We start from the raw sequence: 23,318 nt of genomic DNA, 5'->3' as shown, positions 1-23,318 counted from the left end.
CACTGCTTTCATGTCTCCATCTTTCACTTGTTTCCCATCATGAGACACGATGAGACGTCGATGAGCTGAATCAGCATCCAGAGTCACATTCACTGCTGAAATATTGAAAAGTCTGCTTTACAGATGAGTATATAACACAATAAAGACAACTATTTATTTTTATAAGAATCATGGTAACTTTAGAATAAGATAATAAAATATGAAAAACTGCATTAATTTTAAATGAGATTAAAAAGTTTGTAAGCAAACGTTGAAGTTGTCTTGAGAAAAGCAGAGCAGAAAGTCTGAAGTAGTTTAAAAGGTTTGAAGTTGCTAGGGTGTTCTGGGTCTTTGCTATGTGGTTGCTAGGGTACTCATGCTGTTGCTGTGTGGTTGCTAGGGTATTATGGGTGGTTGCTAGTGTGTTCTGGGTGGTTGCTATGTGGTTGCTAGGGTATTCTTGTTGGGTTTTTAGGGCTTTGCTAGGTGGTTGCTAGGGTATTCTTGTTGGGTTTTAAGGGCTTTGCTAGGTGGTTGCTAGGGTATTCTTGTTGGGTTTTTAGGGCTTTGCTAGGTGGTTGCTAGGGTATTCTTGTTGGGTTTTTAGGGCTTTGCTAGGTGGTTGCTAGGGTTCATTCTGACAGGTTTAATGGTATTGAATACATTTTCATTCAAATGGCAGGGATTTCAGGAGACAAAACAAAACAAACAAACAAAACTTGACAAAAAAAAAAGCATGTGGAGAAATAGCCAAATCAGCACAATATATTGAAGATCTTAATTATACAAATGCTTTTAATTAATATGTTAAAAGCTTTTTTTTTTTAATTCCGAGATTATCTTCAAAACAGATTTAATTGCGGATTAATTACTAATTGCTATTAAAATGTAGACGTATCAAAGCAAGTAACCCAAACTCACAGCATATTATGCAGAGATGGCATTTGTTAAACGAGCTGCTAAAACACACATATATAACACTAAATAATGTAAAATGTTCTCATAAGATGTCGGGTTGATTATCTGGTTCAGTGTGTTTAATTATAGCTGGAGTTGAACTCTGCAGGACTGGACACCCCTGTGCTAAACGGTTGCTAGGGTACTCTGTTTGGTTGCTAGGTAGTGTATGAAGGTAAAATGATGACATAAAGAATCGCATGCGCAGGGTAAGATTTGTGAAAGAGCACATAAGATTGCAAGCGTAAAATAGATGTGCATGCGCAAGAGAAGATTTGTAAAGGTGTAAATCGCCCCTCAGGTGTAAGAAAACAAACATTTGCAGCATTTAACTGTTATTCGTGAGTGTAATTCATGTATTTTGAAGCTGCAGCTTCATGCTAACGCAAAATAAACAGGATCTGTATTCTTCAGACCTTCATTTTTCCGCTTACACTTTTGGAACGGTTTTTGCGTGATAAACTGTTGCAAATGTCTACATGACTTCTTCTTTGCATGGGGCAAAAAAGTTCCAGAAATAACCGAAATGATACTTTTAATGCACACATACATGTTAAATACATAAATAAATGAATAACTAAATGAATAAATCATGATTGCTAAATAGTCTGTGCACCATTAGGCTGACTATATGAGCCAAAACTGAATCTCGAGCTGGTGTGTTGAGAAAGAAAATGTCTGTGTATTCAGTGCATGTATTCTGCTCATCAGGCCGTATCAGTCTGTAATCTTGATGCTGAATGTAGGCCTAGTATCTGCACTTCTGCATGCAGAATTTCACCCGTCTACTGATCAGGGGGGGGGGTAATATTTTAATAAATAAAATTATTATTTTACTAAAATGAGTTATAATAATATTTTTTCCCTTGAACATGTATTTTAAGAGCATCTCTAAATTATGCACCATTTATCAGCTGCAATTCCCTCGTGTAACCACTAGATGGCTGTATAGCCCTATATATACACACATCTATGCTGTGTATTCCCTGCTTGCTGGGTTTTATTCAGACATAATTAGTCACTTCTAATCAAAATCAATATTAACAATGCAAGACAATATTACAAAATATATAAATGAGTGTTAAATGCCATGAACAGAGACATGATGTGAAAAACACTGCATCAGAATGGCATTATTACATAAAGAATGGGAATTAAATGTTTTGATTGTAAAGTTTAACATCAGCTCAGTGGTGTAACAGATTATAAAATGAATAAAATTTCAATCCAATAACATTAACACCAGCTCGAAATTCAGTATGAATGTCAGTCAGCCTGGACACAGCTTATTATACATGTTATATATGTGTATGTGTGCATTAACAGGGAACCCCCAGGATCCTCCCACTTAAATTCAAGGCTTTTAAGACCTTTTTAATACCATTTCAAATGAAATTCAATGCCAACTTTGTACCCATTCCAACAGAAGTATGAGGGGAAAATGTCAAATCTGTATACATTAGAAACAAAGAGTATAGAAGAACAAGAGGCGAAACTCTGATGCTTTTTTGTAAACAGACACTAGGTGGCGCTTCGGGAGCGCGGCCGCCATTTTGGGGTGAAGATTCCAACTGGAGTCACTGGACAACAGCACAGATAACAGTTGCTTTATTGAGTATTTACATTTTATGCAACTTTACACATTTACTACTATTATTAGTTACCAACTCCACTAGGCCTGAAATATATGTTGTACTTTTTTACCCATACAAAAATGTAATATATGGTCATATATGTTATATTTTAAATAGCATGCCATATATCTATACATATATTTGACTTATCTGAGAACACAATATAGCCTATGCCTGCAACATATATGAACATTTATGTGTCCAAACATGTGAAGAAAATATTTGAGTTAATCTACTGTATATATGATACCATAAATCATATATATATATCATATATATATTTGTTTCCCACATATTTAATAAATGTATGCAAACATAAATGCATGTGATACTGATGCATTGAAATAAGTACATATATACATATATGCATCTATAGGCTACATATATTTAACATTTATGTGCATATACGGGAAAATATATGGCACTTACATGAAAACGGCCATTTTTTCTATATTGTTTTATATATGTCTATGTGTTTTATATGAATTTTTCATATATTCTCATATAGGCTGCAGACATACATGGGCACGGACATTAGGCTATATATGTAATTTACTTATATTGACATATATTACATTTCTGTATGGGTAATCCTGGATCATGCTACAAACATGATGATCTTATAGAACATGATGGACAGTGGCTGTGTTTTCTTGTTTAAATAGTCTTGCTTTAACGGTCATTAATATAAGATAGTAGTTACTGCAAAAACAAAAGAAAAAAAGAAGTTGACTGTAAAACTATTCTATTGATGTTATATATAAATATTGTCCGACATTCCCAATTATCTGATATAGCATGTCCTTTACTTTTATATGTTGGTATTAATTCAGTGTTTGTAATGCTAATACTAAAGGTTTTGTGGGAAAAAAGTAGAAGACTTGTCTAAGTCTGTGAAATAAACTGTTAAAAGGGATTTGATGATCGCTAGTCTAGTGTTACGTTATTCTGTGTTGTCATCATTCAGTTTGGATTTGATCTTTAATGGACTATAAAAAAAAAAAGACAAAAGCAGCTGATATTGCCATATCGTCCGGCTCTTTTCAAAGAATCGTCTTTTAGAGCGGCTCGTTCGTGAACGACACATCAGCACTAGTGGACCGCCGAGTCGCTTTCACCCCACAATGGCGGAAGCGTAGCGCTGCTGCTGGCGCTGGTGTTGCAGTGAGACAAACTATTGAGTTTCACTTGTTCTTCTATAGTCTTTGTTTGAAACCCTAGAAAATAATTATGTTCAAGTAGGCTACTTGAATTAAATGAAACATTTTACTTAATTATCAGTCATATTTACAACAGCGTTGTAGCGCGCAAGTGTGTGTAGGCCAGTGTTCATTTTGGCAGCCATTTTTGATTTAGTCTTGAGACGAAAATGCTTATTGGTCTTAATCACAGTTGAGTCGTTCAGTTTTTTATAGTTTTAGTTGACAGTTACTTTACTTTTGATAGTTATTTTATATGTAGTCTTTAGACAGAAAATGTCATAATTATTCTCTCTAGGCCAATTCAATTAAGCTTATGAGAAATGATTGACATTGCACTCTTTAGCAGCAGCACTTGTGCATTTCTACATAATTATCCCTTTTCCAAGTCCTGCGGTTCTCCAGTGTTTTAGAGTGACAATATTTGCCCCCTTTTATCAATTGTCCATTTCATTTTTCCTTTACAATACCTTTAAAAAAAGAAATAATGCTTTAAATACAACAATGTTCATTAAATATGCAATGTTAAAAGCATTAAAATGGCCAGTAGGTGGCGCTAACTCGCTATCTTTATGAGTGAGTCTTTGAGTCATTCATTCATTGAATCTCACGATTCGTTCAAAGCCACAGATTTCGTTGCAAAATAGAGCAATAAGTCTGACAATGCTGTTTTAAATGTAGTACATCACTTAATGTTACCCTTTTTTTACTGTTGTATAAAATCAATGTCACATGTGAAATCGTGTGGATATTCGGGAAACATTGCATTCTTGCTCGTATAATATGATCAATATTAAAAAAAAAAAAAAACCTGAATAGCCAACAGACTAAAGAAGACACACATGAACGGCATGTATCAACACATTTATGACCCACACAAGACATTGCTAGGAGCTCAATCTCTTTACCTCTACAAAATCCACACGCCGTACCAAATATCTACGTTACACAATTTCTATACAAAATACACACCCTATACAAATCCCACAGCTGTACACTTTTCACACCCATACTACATTTACCCTACACAATACTGATCTGGATTGAAGCAGCAAACATTCAGTGTAAGAGTAAAAAAATGACATAACATTATTTAGCTTTAGCTAATATTTCAATCACAGCTTATATCGTGTTTTGACATCGACAACCCAACTGCATTTTACCTCAAACTTTCGCAATCGCTTCTCGGGTCGACATTAACACACTGACAAAATTGTATTCAGAATTTAAAATATTTGTTATACCACTTTTTAATGTGTGATTGTGTAAAGGTGTTCACGAGATACCAACCTTTCGCGAACTTGCTTTCAACGAACACTCGTTTTCACGGAGACGCGGTGTGTACGGAGGGGAGGGGCTGTGTGTGTGTGTGTGTGTGTGTGTGTGTGTGTGTCTATGGCGCTCGGAATGTTCCATTCGTCTGACCGAGCGGGTGACCCACGTGACGACCTGACGTGGCGTCAACGTCTTGAAATTAGCAGTTTTTTTTTAGCCATGCAAGAATCCAAGCTGATGTGTAAAGACTATAAATGGACATGAAAGGCAATACATATAAATATTTTACTTCTAAAACAACACTAAAACATTATTCCTGAATCCTGTGCATGTAAGGTATGTGTTTTACTTTCAAAGAGCAGAAATACTGTAGGCTATAGCCTATATACAGACTTTCAATAGACTTAATTTGACCAATAATCATTTTAACTAGTTTTTATTGTTAATTGTATTGCCAATGTACAATGTTCTCACAGTTCATAAAAAACATTCCAAATTAATAAATGTAGCATATTATGTTATTTTATACTTTTTGCAATAGGCTAATCTTTTAAAAAACAGATCCAGAAGGTTTTCATAAACATATATATATTTATATTTATATATACACAGTATACTGGCTATTACCACACAGCATATTTGAGTCAGCCTGAAATAAGATGTTTGCTGTTCATTTTTGTAAATGTTTTATTGAATTTTAATGTTACGTTTTTTAATATATATAGTATTATATATAATATATATATATAACCCTTGCTAAAAGTATTATTTGACAATTAATAAAAAAAAACATACATTCAAATCCACAGCTTAAAAGTAATTTTGTCCAAAAACTGCTTGAGAATTCACAAGCCTCTCCAGAGAGCTATACAGGCATCTAGTGGTAGTTTTTATTTATTATTATTGACTCGTGTGTATGATCTGAAAGCATTAGCCTATTTGATTTTGAGTACAGCAATTGTTTGACTTTTTGAGAAGAGTCGATGGTTTTGAGAGTTTAGTTTGAAAATTTGGATTTGAGTTTAATGTTGTGAGAAAATGGACGAAGGTTTTAAGAAATGTGTTTTAGCAATTGTGAAAACTGTAAAGAAAGGTCAATGCCTGTGATGTAGACGAAGTCCTCTCCCAACATGAGTGATGCTTTGATTTTGATTCTGAGTGTAACATGCTTTTCAATTAGAGGTTTTTACTGTGACGTTTTTGGCTTTTGGAGTTGGACTACAGTATTTTTACACTATGCAAGTGCTGAATATTCAGACAATACTGCAGTGCATACAGTGTACAATTTATTCACCTTAGTTGCAGTTACTAGCCTCTTTTTTTACATGAAACTGCTAAATTTATTTACTTTGTTACAATACTTTTTCTGTAACTGCATACTTTGGATTCTGTCTTCTCCATTTTTTGTGTCGTGTCTAATGAATGATCTGTAGTGTTTATAATATTGAGCTGTGTGTGGTTTTGAGTCAAGTTTTTGATTTTGAACAGTCAGATCATGTTCTCTGAAAGTTGTTTGAAGATGTGGTTTTGTGTTTAAGGTTTTGTGAACGTTGGTGATGGTTCCAATAAATGTGTTTTAGCAATTCAGGAAAACTGTAATATAGATTAAAACATGCATAAAACAATTATACATAATATCAAACAAATAACAAACTAATAAAAAGTGATTCTAATCAAGCATTATCTTTTATTTCAAGAACTTAGAGAACTCAACACTGACTCAATCTTAATAAAATTACTAAATTATCATAATCTTTCACAAATAAACATAAATGTTAAAGTGGAAAGGTTTATTAAAAACATGTAGGCTATAAGAGTTCTAATATTACATTTAGACATAATCAGCTGAATATAATTTACTTTGTAATTAAGGTTCGTTGATTTTCATGTCTGCCACATATAAACAATGAGCCAAAACGAAATTATAGATCATTTTCATAAAATCATATGTAACACGTTCCTACATGTGCTTACGTGTTGTTAACGCGTTCCTATGGCGACCGGCCGGAAGTGCGAGTAACTGATCGTCTTCCCAACGCGTTGTTTACGTGTGAAGACACGTTGTAACACGTTCCTACATGTGCTTACGTGTTGTTAACGCGTTCCTACGGCGACCGGCCGGAAGTGCGAGTAACTGATCGTCTTCCCAACGCGTTGTTTACGTGTGAAGACACGTTGTAACACGTTTGTGTTTTTCTTACCTCAGTTTAACGTCTTATGCTTCGATTGTATACTAACTAGTACACATTTGATTATTGCAATGGCTGATTTAGAAAGTTATGTGCGGTGTATTAATAAAGTTAAATAAAGCGGCTTTCGACGGCTCATTCGGAAAAGAACGAGATATTCCACATAATTCTTCATCTCCAATTAAAAAGTTTCAGGAACAGACAATGTCTCATATTTCATGGAAATTCGCTTTAACATACATTCAAATAGAGCGAAAACTGCAATCTGCTTTTGTATATGCCTAAATATAAATATCAAATAGGTATGAATTAAAAAGAGTAGCCTATAAAAATACACTGACCATTTATATCAGACAAATAGATTTTATATATGTAACAATTGTGGTCTCAGATAAATATGAAAATGTTTATTCCTACTCTATAGAGGTCAGATATATCTGAATATCAGGAGGATATCTTTGATCAAGTAGATATCTCTGTAAATGCAAACAAAATTGATGTGCTTTATTTCATTCAAGACCTTACACCACAATCAGCTCGGCGTCTATGAAAACTGATTAACATCCAGAGCTGACTATGAAAACTGATTAACATCCAGATGTGACTATGAAAACTGATAAACATCCAGAGCTGACTATGAAAACTGATTAACATCCAGATGTGACTATGAAAACTGATAAACATCCAGAGCTGACTATGAAAACTGATTAACATCCAGATGTGACTATGAAAACTGATAAACATCCAGATGTGACTATGAAAACTGATTAACATCCAGAGCTGACTATGAAACCTGATAAACATCCAGAGTTGACTATGAAAACTGATTAACATCCAGAGGTGACTATGAAAACTGATAAACATCCAGATGTGACTATGAAAACTGATAAACATCCAGAGCTGACTATGAAAACTGATAAATATCCAGATGTGACTATGAAAACTGATAAACATCCAGAGCTGACTATGAAAACTGATTAACATCCAGAGCTGACTATGAAAACTGATAAACATCCAGATGTGACTATGAAAACTGATAAACATCCAGAGCTGACTATGAAAACTGATAAACATCCAGAGCTGACTATGAAAACTGATAAACATTCAGAGCTGACTATGAAAAATGATTAACATCCAGATGTGACTATGAAAACTGATAAACATCCAGATGTGACTATGAAAACTGATTAACATCCAGAGCTGACTATGAAAACTGATAAATATCCAGATGTGACTATGAAAACTGATAAACATCCAGAGCTGACTATGAAAACTGATTAACATCCAGAGCTGACTATGAAAACTGATAAACATCCAGATGTGACTATGAAAACTGATAAACATCCAGAGCTGACTATGAAAACTGATAAACATCCAGAGCTGACTATGAAAACTGATAAACATTCAGAGCTGACTATGAAAACTGATTAACATCCAGATGTGACTATGAAAACTGATAAACATCCAGATGTGACTATGAAAGCTGATTAACACCCAGAGCTGACTATGAAAACTGATAAACATCCAGATGTGACTATGAAAACTGATAAACATCCAGATGTGACTATGAAAACTGATTAACATCCAGATGTGACTATGAAAACTGATAAACATCCAGATGTGACTATGAAAACTGATTAACATCCAGAGCTGACTATGAAAACTGATAAACATCCAGATGTGACTATGAAAACTGATTAACATCCAGATGTGACTATGAAAACTGATAAACATCCAGAGCTGACTATGAAAACTGATTAACATCCAGAGCTGACTATGAAAACTGATAAACATCCAGATGTGACTATGAAAACTGATAAACATCCAGATGTGACTATGAAAACTGATAAACATCCAGAGGTGACTATGAAAACTGATAAACATCCAGATGTGACTATGAAAACTGATTAACATCCAGATGTGACTATGAAAACTGATTAACATCCAGAGCTGACTATGAAAACGACTCGGTTACTAACGTAACCTCAGTTCCCTGAGAGGAGGGAACGAGTATTGCGTAAGTAGCTTACGCTATGGGAAAACTCCTTTTCTCGAGAATATTGAAGTCTTTATGTAAAACGCATTGCAGCTGCACAGCTGACAGCAATGAACGAAGGCAGCTCGGTCATTGGGTGTGCTGCGGCAACTTGCTCGAACCAATGACGGGGCGACTCTGAATGCGCGACCAATGAGCGCGCTTCGCGCCCGCGCGCGTCAGAGCCCGCCAAGATGGGCGTGGCCAAGAGCTATATATTGGGCGCCCCGTCATGAGAGTTCTTTAGGTTAAAACGACTGAAGCGAACTAACCAAGCACAAGCACGGCAGCTTACGCAATACTCGTTCCCTCCTCTCAGGGAACCGAGGTTACGTTAGTAACCGAGTCGTTCCCTTTCGAGAGGTCTCTCCTATTGCGTAAGTAGCTTACGCTATGGGAACACCATGCAAAACGCCGTGCGTGCTGAACTTCGCCTTATGACAGCCAGAGGCAGGTGCCTGAGCTAAAAAAGCAAAGTTATCATCCAACTAGCCGGCAGAGGCGAGCTTTATATGTGGGAAAGAATACAGAGCGGCTAGAAGGCGCTCAGTGTGACACAAGCACATACATAATCTACGGACGGTGAGGCCCAGCCTGCCGCCGCACAAATATCCTCGATCGGTATCCCGCTCGACCATGCCCAGGAAGAAACCACACTCCTGGTGGAGTGTGCTTTGACTCCCCAGGGGCATTGAAGTCCCTTAGCTTCATAAGCCAGCGCTATAGCTTCAACTATCCAGTGAGAGATTCTCTGCTTTGAAACGGCGGAACCTTTCGTACGGCCGCCAAAGCATACAAACAGTTGTTCTGTCTGTCTGAATAGGGCAGAACGCTCCAAATACACTCTGAGAGCCCTAACGGGGCAGAGTAGATTAGCGTCGTGTTCGTCTGCTGGAGACGATAGCGCAGTTAGGGAGATAACCTGTGCTCTGAAGGGAGTGGTGAGCACTTTAGGAATATACCCATGTTTCGGTCTAAGGACGACCCTGCAGTCGTTAGGTCCGAATTCTAGGCAGGCAGCGCTTGTCGAAAGCGCGTGCAGGTCGCCCACTCTCTTGACCGAGGCGAGTGCCAGCAAGAGCGCAGTCTTGAGCGAGAGCTGTTTAAGGTGCACGGTTCGGAGTGGTTCGAACGGAGGCCCTTTAAGAGCGTCTAGGACAGTAGCTAGGTCCCAGATCGGCACTGAGGGGGGGCGTGAAGGGTTCATCCTCCTAGCGCCCCTTAGGAAACGAATAATTAGGTCGTTTCTTCCCAATGGACGTTCCATTACAGGGTCGTGTGATGCTGTGATGGTCGCCACATATACTTTGAGCGTGGAGGGGGCGCGGCCCGCCTCCAGAAGCCCTTGTAGAAAAGCGAGTACGTTCGTAATCTCGCATGTTTCAGGGTTCAGGCCCTTGGCATTACACCAGACACTGAACACTTTCCATTTCTGGGCATATAAGCGTCTCGTGGAGGGCGCCCGCGCCTCAGCGATGGTTTTTAGTGCTCCGCTCGTGAGGTTCCTGGGAACCCGTTGAGGGGCCATGCATGAAGGGCCCACAGATCGGGGCGGGGATGAAATATCATCCCGTTGGCCTGACTGAGGAGGTCTGGCCTCAGTGGAATCGGCCGTGGTGCAGATTGCATTTGCATCAGATCTGGAAACCATGTTTGGTTCTTCCAGAGTGGGGCTATCAGCAGCACTGCGTTTTTCTCCTCTCTGACCCGACTGATGACCTGCGGTAGCATCGCGATCGGGGGAAAGGCATATAAGGGACGGCTCGGCCAGCTCTGGGCGAGCGCATCCATGCTTTTCGTGAAGAAAAGAAGGCAGTGCGCGTTCTCCTTGGAGGCGAAGAGGTCGATCTCCGCTTTGCCAAAGGTTTTCCATAACCAGTGAATCGTCAGCGGGTTGAGAGCCCATTCTCCTGGGAGAATTTTGTCTCTGGATAGCATGTCCGCCCCCTGGTTCAGGGCACCTGGCACATGCGCTGCTCTCAGCGAGCGCAAGTTGTGCTGGGACCATAAAATGAGTCTCCTGGCCATTGAATGCATGGAGCTCGACCTGAGTCCACCCTGGCGATTTATGTACGATACTACCGTCATGTTGTCCGTTGGGACCAAGACGTGTTCGTTTCTCAGCTGTGGGAGCAGGGCTCTGAGAGCCAAAGCGACCGCTTTCATTTCCAGACAGTTTATGTGTAGGCGCTTCTCCGGGTTTGACCAAAAGCCGGAGACAGGCCTGCCCTCGTAAAGGGCCCCCCAACCTATTTTGGAGGCATCTGTCGTTATCATCTTTCTCCTTGTGTTCACACCCAGACTCACGCCTGACTGGTACCAGTCGGCGGCTTTCCAGTGCGTCAGGGCTTTTATACAGCCGTGGTTCGCTCTGATTAAAAGGTGGCCCGAACGCCACGCGTGAGTAGGGACGCGGCTCTTGAGCCAGCGTTGGAGAGGGCGCATATGCAACAATCCTAGCTGGAGTACGGCCGATGCTGAGGCCATGAGACCGAGCATCCTCTGAAACCGCTTGACGGGGGCGAGCGCGCCCGCCCTGAATGATGTTGCAAGGCGCCGGATGGTGAGCGCGCGCTCTGATGAGAGACGCGCTGTCATTTGCATCGAGTCTAGAACTATTCCCAGGAAAGAAATCCTCTGGCTGGGAGATAGTATGCTTTTTGCAAAATTGATTCTTAGACCCAGGCCTTCTAAATGGCTGATAATCCAAGATCTGTGTGTTATTAACTGACTCTCTGATTGTGCTAGAATCAGCCAATCGTCGAGATAATTCAGTATTCGCACTCCCCTTCGCCTTAGGGGGGAAAGTGCTGCATCCATACATTTCGTGAATGTACGGGGAGCCAGGGACAGGCCGAACGGAAGTACTGTGTACTGGTACGACTGTCCCTCGAAAGCGAATCTCAGAAACGGCCTGTGATGAGGCGCTATTGGAATGTGAAAGTAAGCATCTTTCAGATCCACTGAGAGAAACCAATCTCCTGGGCGTACTTGCGCGAGGACATGCTTGGTTGTTAACATTCTGAACGAGCGAATCATTAGTGCTTTGTTCAGGTGTCTGAGATCTAGGATGGGGCGGAGACCGCCATCCTTTTTCGGGACGAGAAAATAGCGGCTGTAAAAACCTGCCTCGCTCAGAGAGGGGGGAACAGTTTCCACAGCGCCCTTTTCTATTAGTTTGCGCACCTCGGTGCGTAGAACATGTGAGCACTCTTTTCTCACTTTCGTCTCGACCACAGTCGTAAAACGTGGTGGTCTGCGAGCGAACTGGAGCGAGTATCCGTGCTTTACTATATTCAATACCCATTTCGGCATATCTGGAATATTTTCCCATGCCGCTGCGTGTACAGATATGGGCTGAATACAGGCTAGGGGCGGGCCGCTGTGACGCAGGGACCCGGCCAGCGAATGGCCTGAGCTCATAGCTCTCAGAGGCGCGGGCGCGCGCTGAGCAGCTGAGTGAATGGGCGCGTGTGTGATTACAGCAGCGCGCGCTGTGTCTGTAAAACTCGCAGCCTGGGCTGGGGTTGTGTTTGACACTGTAAGGACAGTGTTTATAAGTGGGGGTGCATAAACAGTGGTAGGCACACGCGTCACTTTTATAATGTTTCCCGCTTTTACTGGGGATGAATTTATAACTGTGTGAAAAGTGCTTGTGTGAAGTGGTGCGTACATGACCGTAGGCACGTGATCTGCATTCATGGGGTGCGCAGCTTGAGCTGGGAATGAATTTGGCACTGTTTTGACAGTATCTGGGAATGCACACTTTGTGGACATGTGAACCCTTAGTGACACAGGCAGAAAAAGACTCTTTTTGTGTTTTCTGTGCGTCGCCGTAAAAACGGCGTTTGTTTGCAGGTGAGCGAGCTCTGTGACTGGCCCATTGACTGCTGTATGAACATATCCAGCCGCCTGTAAGGGGACTGGGTAATGCTTGAGTTTTTGCAGAGAGAGTGGTCCGGCTTTTGCGAGACACGCACTCTCTCTTTTCATTCTTGTGGCTAGGACGGCTTTCGAGGCTCAGGGTTCAGCACAATCTTGGGCCGAGGACCCCGTCGCTCAGAAGGCGGCTTGCGGTTGTGAGAGCGCGAGCGGCGTCGAGCGTCAGCCAGAGGCGCGGGCTGAGAGGCGGTGGGGGCTGTTCTAGCCCGCTGCGGCTGCGGCGGCCTCTGTCTGCTCTGCGATGAGCTGGAGCGCTTGGGCAGGAAATGCCGCATAGCTTGTGAAGCATTCTGGGCCTCAGTGAAGCGTTCGGCGAAACCCTTAACCGCCGGTCCAAACAGCCCGCTGGTGGAGATAGGCGCGTCGAGAAATGGCACCTTATCCGCGTCCTTCATCTCAGTCAGAGTCAACCACAGATGGCGCTCGAGAACAGTCAAATTAGCCATGGCACGGCCGATAGACTGGGCGGTGGCCTTCGTGGCTCGCAGGGCTATGTCAGTCGCGCTGCGTAGGTCCTTAAAGGCTTCGGGTTCGGGGCCAGACTCGTCCATAGAGCGGGGAAGCTTGGCTTGGAACACTTGAAGTACCGCCATAGAGTGAAGCGCTGATGCAGCTTGGCCGGCGGCGGCGTAGGCGCGACCGGCGAGAGCTGAAGTAGTGCGGCAGGGCTTCGAGGGGTGGGAAGCTTTGGCTTTCCATCCGGTGGTGGAGGGCGGGCAGAGATGATTGGCCACGGCCTCCTCGAGGGGCGGCGTTCCCTCGTAGCCTCTTTCCTTTGCGCCGTCCACAGAGGAGAGCGAGGAAGAAAAAGAAGGCTTTAGGCGCGCAGTGTGGGGGGCTTTCCACGACTTGGTGAGTTCGTCGTGAACTTCCGGGAAGAAGGGAGAAGGCCTTTGCCGAGGGGCCTGCTGGCGCCCCTGCAGAAACCACTCATCCAGTCGGCTCCGGGTTGGTTCTTCGGGAGAAGACCAATCGAGCCCGAGGTCTTCCACGGCCTTAGAGAGAACGCGGATAATCTCGCTATCCATGGTGGAGCCCCCGCTCGCGCTAGCTAGCGTCGACGGGGCGGGGTCGAGAGTGGAGCCCGGCCAGTCGTCCGATGCAGCGTCGATTGACAAGCTGTCATCCATTCCCCCGTCGTCCTCGGACGCGCCGAAAGTCACAAGGCCCACCGCTCTGCTAGAGGGGTGTGGGTCCGGCTGGGTGAACTGAACCGGCGGTGGGGAAGGCAAGAGCGGCGGTGAAGCACGCGGAGACTGGCTCGGCGTGACGTCACTGAGCTCAGGTTCAGGAAGCCTCTGTGAGCGGCGCTTTTTCTTAGTGCGCGGCTCGAACAGAGGGATGGCGGCGATGGGCTCGCTCACGGCGAAAGCGGCGAGGCGAGCCCGCAGTGCGGAGAGACCCAGGTCGTCACATTCGGGGCATCCGCCCTTGGTCAAAGCAGCTTCTGCGTGGTCCCGGCCCAGGCAGCGAGCGCAGATGATGTGACGATCCCCGTCCGGGAGAAGGTCTCTGCACGACGCGCAGGAAGGCATTTGGAACAACGCCTTGGAAAATTTGCTCTTTTACAAGTGTCGCAGAGCGAACAGATGTAAATACTTGCGTGAGCAGTACGCCGGATGGCTCAGTAGGATCGCGTTAGAAGGCGGCTGAAGGTGCCGACGTCCTCGTAGCAAATCCCGCTGGTATGCTTTTCGACGGCGAAGCTTCAATAATCCGGAGGATCCAGCGAAGAAGGTGTTCGCTGAAGGAGATTAAATCTAAAGAACTCTCATGACGGGGCGCCCAATATATAGCTCTTGGCCACGCCCATCTTGGCGGGCTCTGACGCGCGCGGGCGCGAAGCGCGCTCATTGGTCGCGCATTCAGAGTCGCCCCGTCATTGGTTCGAGCAAGTTGCCGCAGCACAGCCAATGACCGAGCTGCCTTCATTCATTGCTGTCAGCTGTGCAGCTGCAATGCGTTTTACATAAAGACTTCAATATTCTCGAGAAAAGGAGTTTTCCCATAGCGTAAGCTACTTACGCAATAGGAGAGACCTCTCGAAAGGGAACTGATAAACATCCAGAGCTGACTATGAAAACTGATAAACATCCAGAGGTGACTATGAAAACTGATAAACATCCAGATGTGACTATGAAAACTGATAAACATCCAGATGTGACTATGAAAACTGATAAACATCCAGAGCTGACTATGAAAACTGATAAACATCCAGAGGTGACTATGAAAACTGATAAACATCCAGATGTGACTATGAAAACTGATAAACATCCAGATGTGACTATGAAAACTGATAAACATCCAGATGTGACTATGAAAACTGATAAACATCCAGATGTGACTATGAAAACTGATAAACATCCAGAGCTGACTATGAAAACTGATAAACATCCAGATGTGACTATGAAAACTGATAAACATCCAGATGTGACTATGAAAACTGATAAACATCCAGATGTGACTATGAAAACTGATAAACATCCAGATGTGACTATGAAAACTGATAAACATCCAGATGTGACTATGAAAACTGATAAACATCCAGAGGTGACTATGAAAACTGATAAACATCCAGAGCTGACTATGAAAACTGATAAACATCCAGAGCTGACTATGAAAACTGATTAACATCCAGATGTGACTATGAAAACTGATAAACATCCAGATGTGACTATGAAAACTGATTAACATCCAGAGCTGACTATGAAAACTGATAAACATCCAGAGCTGACTATGAAAACTGATTAACATCCAGAGGTGACTATGAAAACTGATAAACATCCAGATGTGACTATGAAAACTGATTAACATCCAGAGCTGACTATGAAAACTGATAAACATCCAGATGTGACTATGAAAACTGATAAACATCCAGAGCTGACTATGAAAACTGATTAACATCCAGAGCTGACTATGAAAACTGATAAACATCCAGAGCTGACTATGAAAACTGATAAACATCCAGAGGTGACTATGAAAACTGATAAACATCCAGAGGTGACTATGAAAACTGATTAACATCCAGAGCTGACTATGAAAACTGATAAACATCCAGAGGTGACTATGAAAACTGATTAACATCCAGAGCTGACTATGAAAACTGATTAACATCCAGAGCTGACTATGAAAACTGAAAAACATCCAGAGCTGACTATGAAAACTGATAAACATCCAGAGGTGACTATGAAAACTGATAAACATCCAGATGTGACTATGAAAACTGATTAACATCCAGAGGTGACTATGAAAACTGATAAACATCCAGATGTGACTATGAAAACTGATTAACATCCAGAGCTGACTATGAAAACTGATTAACATCCAGAGCTGACTATGAAAACTGATAAACATCCAGAGGTGACTATGAAAACTGATAAACATCCAGATGTGACTATGAAAACTGATAAACATCCAGATGTGACTATGAAAACTGATAAACATACAGATGTGACTATGAAAACTGATAAACATACAGATGTGACTATGAAAACTGATAAACATCCAGATGTGACTATGAAAACTGATAAACATCCAGAGGTGACTATGAAAACTGATAAACATCCAGAGGTGACTATGAAAACTGATAAACATCCAGAGGTGACTATGAAAACTGATTAACATCCAGAGCTGACTATGAAAACTGATAAACATCCAGAGGTGACTATGAAAACTGATTAACATCCAGAGCTGACTATGAAAACTGATTAACATCCAGAGCTGACTATGAAAACTGATAAACATCCAGAGCTGACTATGAAAACTGATAAACATCCAGAGGTGACTATGAAAACTGATAAACATCCAGATGTGACTATGAAAACTGATTAACATCCAGAGGTGACTATGAAAACTGATAAACATCCAGATGTGACTATGAAAACTGATAAACATCCAGAGGTGACTATGAAAACTGATAAACATCCAGATGTGACTATGAAAACTGATAAACATCCAGAGGTGACTATGAAAACTGATAAACATCCAGATGTGTCTATGAAAACTGATAAACATCCAGAGCTGACTATGAAAACTGATAAACATCCAGATGTGACTATGAAAACTGATTAACATCCAGATGTGACTATGAAAACTGATTAACATCCAGAGGTGACTATGAAAACTGATAAACATCCAGAGCTGACTATGAAAACTGATAAACATCCAGAGGTGACTATGAAAACTGATAAACATCCAGATGTGACTATGAAAACTGATAAACATCCAGATGTGACTATGAAAACTGATAAACATCCAGAGGTGACTATGAAAACTGATAAACATCCAGAGGTGACTATGAAAACTGATTAACATCCAGAGCTGACTATGAAAACTGATAAACATCCAGAGGTGACTATGAAAACTGATTAACATCCAGAGGTGACTATGAAAACTGATAAACATCCAGATGTGACTATGAAAACTGATTAACATCCAGAGGTGACTATGAAAACTGATAAACATCCAGAGGTGACTATGAAAACTGATAAACATCCAGATGTGACTATGAAAACTGATTAACATCCAGAGGTGACTATGAAAACTGATAAACATCCAGATGTGACTATGAAAACTGATTAACATCCAGAGGTGACTATGAAAACTGATAAACATCCAGAGCTGACTATGAAAACTGATAAACATCCAGAGCTGACTATGAAAACTGATAAACATCCAGAGGTGACTATGAAAACTGATAAACATCCAGATGTGACTATGAAAACTGATAAACATCCAGAGGTGACTACGAAAACTGATAAACATCCAGATGTGACTATGAAAACTGATAAACATCCAGAGCTGACTATGAAAACTGATTAACATCCAGAGCTGACTATGAAAACTGATAAACATCCAGAGGTGACTATGAAAACTGATAAACATCCAGAGCTGACTATGAAAACTGATAAACATCCAGATGTGACTATGAAAACTGATAAACATCCAGAGGTGACTATGAAAACTGATAAACATCCAGAGGTGACTGAAAACTGATTAACATCCAGAGCTGACTATGAAAACTGATAAACATCCAGAGCTGACTATGAAAACTGATAAACATCCAGAGCTGACTATGAAAACTGATAAACATCCAGAGCTGACTATGAAAACGTACTCGGTTACTAACGTAACCTCGGTTCTCTCTAGAGAGGGAACGAGTACTGCGTAATATCTTACGCTATGGGGAAAACGTCTCGGTTACGTATGTAACCCTAGTTCCCTGATAGGGAACGAGACGCTGCGTCAAACGCTGCGGGAACGGCCCTGCGTTGTGCGTCATGAAGCACGTATGGAATCAGCCCAATGGAGAGATGAAACGTCATAGGCGGGTGACGTCATCGACCAGGAAACTATGAAGCACCCCAAAAACACAAGCGCATTAGCTTCTGATAGGCTTGAAGGAAGCGCTAACGGGAGTGCCGGGAGTATGGCGGAGCGACGCAGCGTCTCGTTCCCTATCAGGGAACTAGGGTTACATACGTAACCGAGACGTTCCCTTTCAAGGGAACTTCGAGCTGCGTCAAACGCTGCGGGAACGCGAATACCCACGTCGCCATAGGACCAAATGACCGTCATGTGAGACTAGCGCACAGAGGACGAGAGCACCTGTGCCCCAGGGGTAGAGCTTAAGTCTAGGTCATAGAACTTAATAAAAGTATGCGGTGAAGACCATCCAGCCACATCACAAACATCACTCAGGGAAACCCCCGACAAAAGAGCTTTAGAAGCAGCCATACTCCTGGTAGAGTGAGCTCGGAGAACCAAAGGTGAAGGCTGGCCAGCCGACTCATAAGCAAGTGAGATAGCCTCAACCACCCACTTGCTCATTCTCTGTTTAGACGCCGGACACCCTTTCCTGGGTGGCCCGAAACATACAAAAAGTTGTTCTGATTTCCTCCACAGGGCAGCTCTGTGGACATAAGCGTCTAATGCCCTAACAGGGCAGAGTGAATTAAGTTTCTCCTGGTCCGATGACATAAATGGAGGAGGACAGAAAGCCTGCAGAACCGTAGGTCTAACAATATTAGTAGGAACCTTAGGAACGTAACCTGGTCTAGGATGCAGAAAAGCTTTAACCATGCCAGGTGCAAATTCCAGGCACGAGGGTGAAACCGACAGAGCCTGCAAATCTCCGATTCTTTTTAGTGAAGAGATAGCAAGCAAAAAGATAGTCTTAAAAGTGAGAAACTTCTCGGGAACTTCTTCGATAGGTTCAAAAGGAGCTAGGGAAAGACCTTCTAATACAATGGCCAGATCCCAAGTCGGCACCCTCGTACGAACTGCTGGCCTCAGCCTCAAAGTGCCACGGAGGAAACGAGTTATAAGCGGGTGTCTCCCAAGAGAAACTCCACTGAAAGGGACGTGGTAAGCAGCTAGTGCCGCCACATACACCTTTAGTGTGGAGGGGGATAACCCTGTGGAGAAGCGCTCCTGCAGGAATTCCAGCACTGCACCCACTGGGCAGTTAACTGGGTCCTGCAGGTGTTCTCCACACCAAGAAGTGAAAAGTTTCCACTTCAAGGCATAAAGCTTCCTCGTGGATGGAGCTCTGGAGTTAAGAATGGTCTCAACAACCTCGGTTGAGAGACCGGAGTCTATGAGCTGGGCCCCCTCAGAGGCCAAGCCCACAGTTTCCACAATTCTGGGCGGGGGTGAAGTATCGTGCCCCCCGCCTGGGAGAGTAGATCCCTCCTGACCGGGAGCTCCAAAGGAGAACCGTCCAGGAGAGAAATCAGGTCCGCAAACCATACTCGGGCCGGCCAGAACGGGGCTACTAGTAGTAGACTGACCCCGTCCCGGCGGACCCTCTCCAGAACTCCTGGTAACAGAGCAATCGGGGGAAAGGCGTACAGACGTGACCTCGGCCACGGTTGCACCATAGCATCCAACCCCAGGGGGGCTGGAAGAGTGATGGAGAACCACCGATGACAATGAGTGGTCTCCTTGGAAGCGAATAGGTCCACCTCGGCGCGACCGAAACTCAACCAAAGGAGCTCCACCACCTCGGGGTGGAGTCTCCATTCCCCTGGCCTCGGCCCCTGCCTCGACAGGGAGTCTGCTACCACATTCAAATACCCAGGGAGATACATTGCTCTCAGAGATAGTAGCTTCCCTTGGGACCACAGGAGGATCTGACGGGCCAACTTGTAAAGCCGGCGAGACCGCAGGCCCCCCTGATGATTTATATAAGAGACCACCGACGTGTTGTCTGATTGAACTAACACATGATGGCCTCTCAGGTCTGTTAGGAAGTGTTTCAGAGCCTGAAACACAGCCAACATCTCTAGACAATTTATGTGCCACGAAAGATGATGATCCTGCCACAGACCTTGGGCTGGGCGACCACTCATGACCGCCCCCCACCCTGTGAGGGAAGCATCCGTCGTTAGCGTTATGCGACGACAAAGAGCCCCCAGCACAGGACCTTTGGATAGGAACCAAGTTTCTCTCCACATGACCAGAGCACGAAGGCAGCGCCGCGTGACTTTGAACGTGCGGAGCGGATTTCCCCTCGGGGTCTCATGTACAACAGGCCGCAAGGTATAACGTTGGACGCTGCTGCCATCAGACCCAACAGTCTCTGAAACTGCTTGACAGTGAGTAGCTGGCCTAGCTTCACTTGTTTCACAGCTGAGAGAATCGAAGCGATGCGGGTCGGAGAGAGTCGCGCCCGCATCGATACCGAATCCCAAACGACACCCAGAAAAGTGGTCTTCTGGGAAGGAGATAATACACTTTTCTTTGCGTTCAGCCTCAACCCCAACTTTCTGATATGAGCGAGGACGACATCTCGATGCCGAACCGCCATCTGCTCGGTCTGAGCTAAAATCAACCAATCGTCGATGTAATTGAGAATACGAATGCCCTGAAGCCTCAGAGGCACTAGTGCTGCATCCATGCATTTCGTGAAAGTGCGGGGAGATAAAGCTAGGCCAAACGGAAGAACCCTGTACTGGTACGCCTCGCCCCCGAAGGCGAACCTCAGGAACTTCCTGTGTTGTGGAAGGATGGACACATGGAAGTATGCGTCCTTCAGATCTATCGTGACAAACCAGTCCTCGGACCTGATTTGAGACACGATCTGCTTGATAGTGAGCATCTTGAATTTTAGCTTCCCTACCGAGCGATTCAATATGCGCAGGTCTAAAATTGGACGCAACCCCCCATCCTTCTTTGGAACGATGAAATATCGGCTGTAATAACCTGACTCCAAACTGGGAGGAGGAACCCGTTCTATAGCCTCTTTTTGAAGGAGCGTTTTCACCTCTTGTTCCAATACCAGAGCCTGCTCGGGGCCCACCACTGTGTGCAGAACCCCTCTGAATTTTGGTGGACGACACCTGAACTGGATAGCATAACCCTTTTCTACTGTCTGCAGGACCCAATGAGATATTTTTGGAAGGCTTTTCCACTCTGCCAGAAATTCTACTAAGGGTACCAGCCTCTCGAGACTGGCCTCTGGTGTAACTTGAGCAGCAGACGCAGCGCCCTGTAACGGCGCACCGGCAGGGAACAACTGGTCTGACCGCTCTGAGACCCTCCTCAGAGGGAGCGAGCGTCCCTCGGGAAAGCGCTCGCTGGGATCGTCTGTGCCCCGGCATAAAGGCGGGGTTGGCAGAACGAGCCCCTGAGGGCACCGAGGAGGAATGGGCACCGTAAAAAGAGGTGAACACCTTTCCGCCTCGGTGGGGACCACCCTCAGCATCCTGAACGGCTTGGCGTCAGGACTTCTTCTTAGCCAAAGCCTTCTTAGCCAATATAACTGTCCTCAGATCAGTTCTACTGGGAGAAGGCTTCGGCTGAGAGTGTCGCGGCTGAGCCCACTGTCCAGCAGGGGGAGCACGAGACGCGACACTCTGCCTCTGCTGCGCTCTATGTGATGAGCTCGAAGACGGCCGGGGCTGCTCCCGCCCAGCAGCCCCAGGGACATGAACTTTAAGGGGAAGAAACTTTTTAAAAGCTGCAGTTTGTTTCTTTTCTTCTTGGAATTTATCGATAACTGAATTCACAGCATCACCAAACAACCCCATGGGAGAAAGAGGAGCATCTAAAAGAAAAGCTTTTTCTCTCTCTTTAATATTAGTCTGATTTAACCACAAATGTCTTTCTGCGGCCACCAGAGCTGCCATAGAACGACCCATTAATTTGGCCGATTCTCTGGTGGCACGCAGGGATAAATCAGCAGCCTGACGCAGTTCGCGAACTACGTCAGTACTGACCTCCTCACTCTCACTCATGTCCCTTAGCAGATCAGCCTGGTATGCCTGCAAGATTGACATAGTATGCAGACATGACGCAGCCTGACCTGCTGCCGAATATGCTTTACCCACCAAAGCCGAAGTGTTTCTTAAAGGCTTGGTGGGTAATGCCGGTGCCTTAAAAGATGATGCTGCTTCGGGGGAGAGATGGCTCGCAAGCGTCTCTTCCACACGAGGCAAAGCACCATAACCATGAGCCTTGGCTCCCATAATATTAGCGTATGTTGAAGTCTGGGGACTAAACACTCTATATGACACCGGTTTTCTCCATGATTTCGACACCTCGGTGTGGAGATCATGGAAAACGGCAGGCACCGGCGTGGAGGCTGCACACGTGACGGCAAAAATCTCTCATCCAACTTTGATTTAGAAACAGACTCCTGTCTAGTCACTGGCCATTCAATATTAAGTTTTTCAACAGCTCTTGTTAACACCTCCATAAGCTCATCACTCTCAGGAGTGTGGGGTGGCGAATCCTCCACATCTCCCTCAACACTAACAACATCAAGTTCCTCAGAACTGGATAGCTGCAGCATTGGTGCCTCAGCCCGAGCGGAAGAAACCGCAGCGCGTGCTTCCGAACCCGGGACTGAGGCACTGGATCTCACAGGTGAAGGGAGAGATAAGGCAGAGCCCGTCTCAAACCCCGCTGTGAGATCCATCTGCGATCCCCACGATAAGCGCCGCCGCTCTGCCTCGGCAGAAGCGGGACCCGAACCGCGGGGAGCGCGCACCGAACCGCTCTCCTCAAAGAGCGATCGGCGGGAGCGGAGCGTCCTTAACGGCAAACGCTCGCAATGCTCACAGTCTGCTCCCTCGAGAGCAAACTGGGCATGCTGAACTCCCAA

At 44.0% G+C, this 23,318-nt stretch overlaps 1 protein-coding gene across 1 annotated transcript in view; it reads right to left on the bottom strand.

Annotated features, from left to right (window-relative positions):
* Positions 1 to 23,318, bottom strand: part of LOC143731496 (butyrophilin subfamily 2 member A1-like) — a 75,767-nt gene that overhangs the window by 1,085 nt on the left and 51,364 nt on the right. Inside the window, exon 15 of the mRNA XM_077222454.1 lies at positions 1 to 95. This exon is cut by the window's left edge and continues 1,085 nt beyond it. Coding sequence (XP_077078569.1) covers positions 1 to 95 — 95 coding nt within the window. The remainder of the gene's footprint in view (positions 96 to 23,318) is intronic.

Source organism: Siphateles boraxobius, unplaced genomic scaffold, assembly GCF_051911475.1.
Source record: "Siphateles boraxobius isolate OS27281-9 unplaced genomic scaffold, OSU_SipBor_1 87, whole genome shotgun sequence".
Classification (NCBI taxonomy): domain Eukaryota; kingdom Metazoa; phylum Chordata; class Actinopteri; order Cypriniformes; family Leuciscidae; genus Siphateles; species Siphateles boraxobius.
The sequence above is the reverse complement of the archived record's forward strand: the minus strand, read 5'-3'. Positions and strand labels throughout refer to the sequence as shown.